The 1631-nt window shown below is 40.3% G+C and overlaps 1 protein-coding gene across 2 annotated transcripts in view; it reads left to right on the top strand.

Moving 5' to 3' along the window:
• Nucleotides 1-775: 775 nt before the first annotated feature.
• The window catches only part of LOC106867642 (uncharacterized), a 13658-nt gene continuing 12802 nt past the window's right edge, over nucleotides 776-1631 (top strand). The window contains exon 1 of one of the 2 annotated variants that reach the window (XM_052975443.1): nucleotides 776-1420. In XM_052975443.1, the coding sequence (XP_052831403.1) occupies nucleotides 1343-1420 (78 nt within the window). In that variant the 5' untranslated portion in view covers nucleotides 776-1342. The remainder of the gene's footprint in view (nucleotides 1421-1631) is intronic. The other variant, XM_052975442.1, reaches the window with a different exon arrangement.

The following is a 1631-nucleotide window of genomic DNA, read 5'->3' on the forward strand; positions in this document are numbered from 1 at the left end:
CTCTGTACAGGATGTCCTATTGTTTGTTGTTAGCTTTACTCTTTTCATTTTAAATGTCAGGGAGACACTTCTTGAACAAAGCAGAACAACTCACCACTGGATCATAAAAGTATCTATAGCTCTCTGTGTGTACGTGTGTGTGTGGGTGTACAAGTTTATATATATATATATATATATATATATAGATGTATTTATATGTGTGTGTGTGTGTGAGTGTACAGACTCCCACACATAACAATAGCAAATGCAACAGCTTCTGTTAATGACATACATCTATTAGCATGAACTTTTAAGTAAGTATGAGTATATGTGTGGGTGGGTGTATGCGCGTGTGTGTGTGTGTGTGCGTGGTGTAAATATGCAAATTATATTCAAACATTTACCATCTCATCTATTTATCTCTCATATATCATATCATATATATATATACACTCATATATACACACATATATACATATATATACATACATACATATTCATAGACACATATAAATTCAGAGATACGTGTGTGTGTGTGTGTGGAGAGAGAGAGAGAGAGCGAGATAGGAAGACATATTCATATGTCAGTGTGTGTGTATGTATGTATGTGTGTGTGTGTGTGTGTGTGTACAATTTGTTGAGTCAAAAAAAACTGAAAGGAAATATAGTGTGAATGGGTGGATTAGGGGCACACAGCTGTTTCCACCTCCCTCCCTCTCTCTCTCTCTCTCTCTCTCTCTCACTATCCCTCTCATTCACTCATTATCTCTCTCTCTCACAACCTCCTCTCTTTCTCTCTCACCTCTACTCCCCCTCCCCAACAGCTGTAAGTCATTTTATCTTGTCAACCACTGACTCGGAGTTATCTCCTCTTTGTGTTTTGTCGTTCTCTCTCTCTCTCTCTCATTTTCTCTTTCTTCGTATACAAATATTTGTGTGTAGTGGTGGTCACCAGTTGGAAGCCCTCTACGTGGTCACCCTCCATACTAGAAATAGCAGCCGAATCTCCCTCGCACCACTCACATCTTGCTGTCTTATCAAGAAAGAAACAGCAACACTGACCAACAAAACAGTTCTAAAGACAGTCCCTGATTGGATTAAGACAGGATGGTCACGATTGGATATATCTTCGATGATAGTGCTGCAGGATCAGGGCTGACCCAGGGCTAACGAACACTAACACATTCATCACATCCACCTCCCTGTCTACCCTAAATATTTATCCACCCTTAATACACAGCCACCCTCATGGTTGTCCACCTCTTCTACCTAAACACACCCTTATATTTCACCCTCTGACTCTCATTTTCTACCCACGTACCGCCATACATACCCAGGATCTACCTGCAGCCTACCCTGAGGTATGCTACCCCTGAAACTTCAAGGATTACCTGTTACCTCTGACCCCTGGGGTACACAACTGGGGTCACCTCAACTTAAGGTCAGTTTTGAACATGTTTTCATTGCAATTCTTCATTATGTCTGTCTGTTTATCTCCCAAAATGTGTGTGTGTATGTATATCTGTGTGTGTATATGTCTGTGGGAGTGTATATGTGTGTTTGTGAGTGTACGTGTGTATATGTATTTATGTTTGTTGATGGGTGTATATAATATACATGTCAACCTATACGTGCATGTGTGTCCATGCCCA

The sequence above is a fragment of the Octopus bimaculoides genome, chromosome 21 (assembly GCF_001194135.2).
Source record: "Octopus bimaculoides isolate UCB-OBI-ISO-001 chromosome 21, ASM119413v2, whole genome shotgun sequence".
Classification (NCBI taxonomy): domain Eukaryota; kingdom Metazoa; phylum Mollusca; class Cephalopoda; order Octopoda; family Octopodidae; genus Octopus; species Octopus bimaculoides.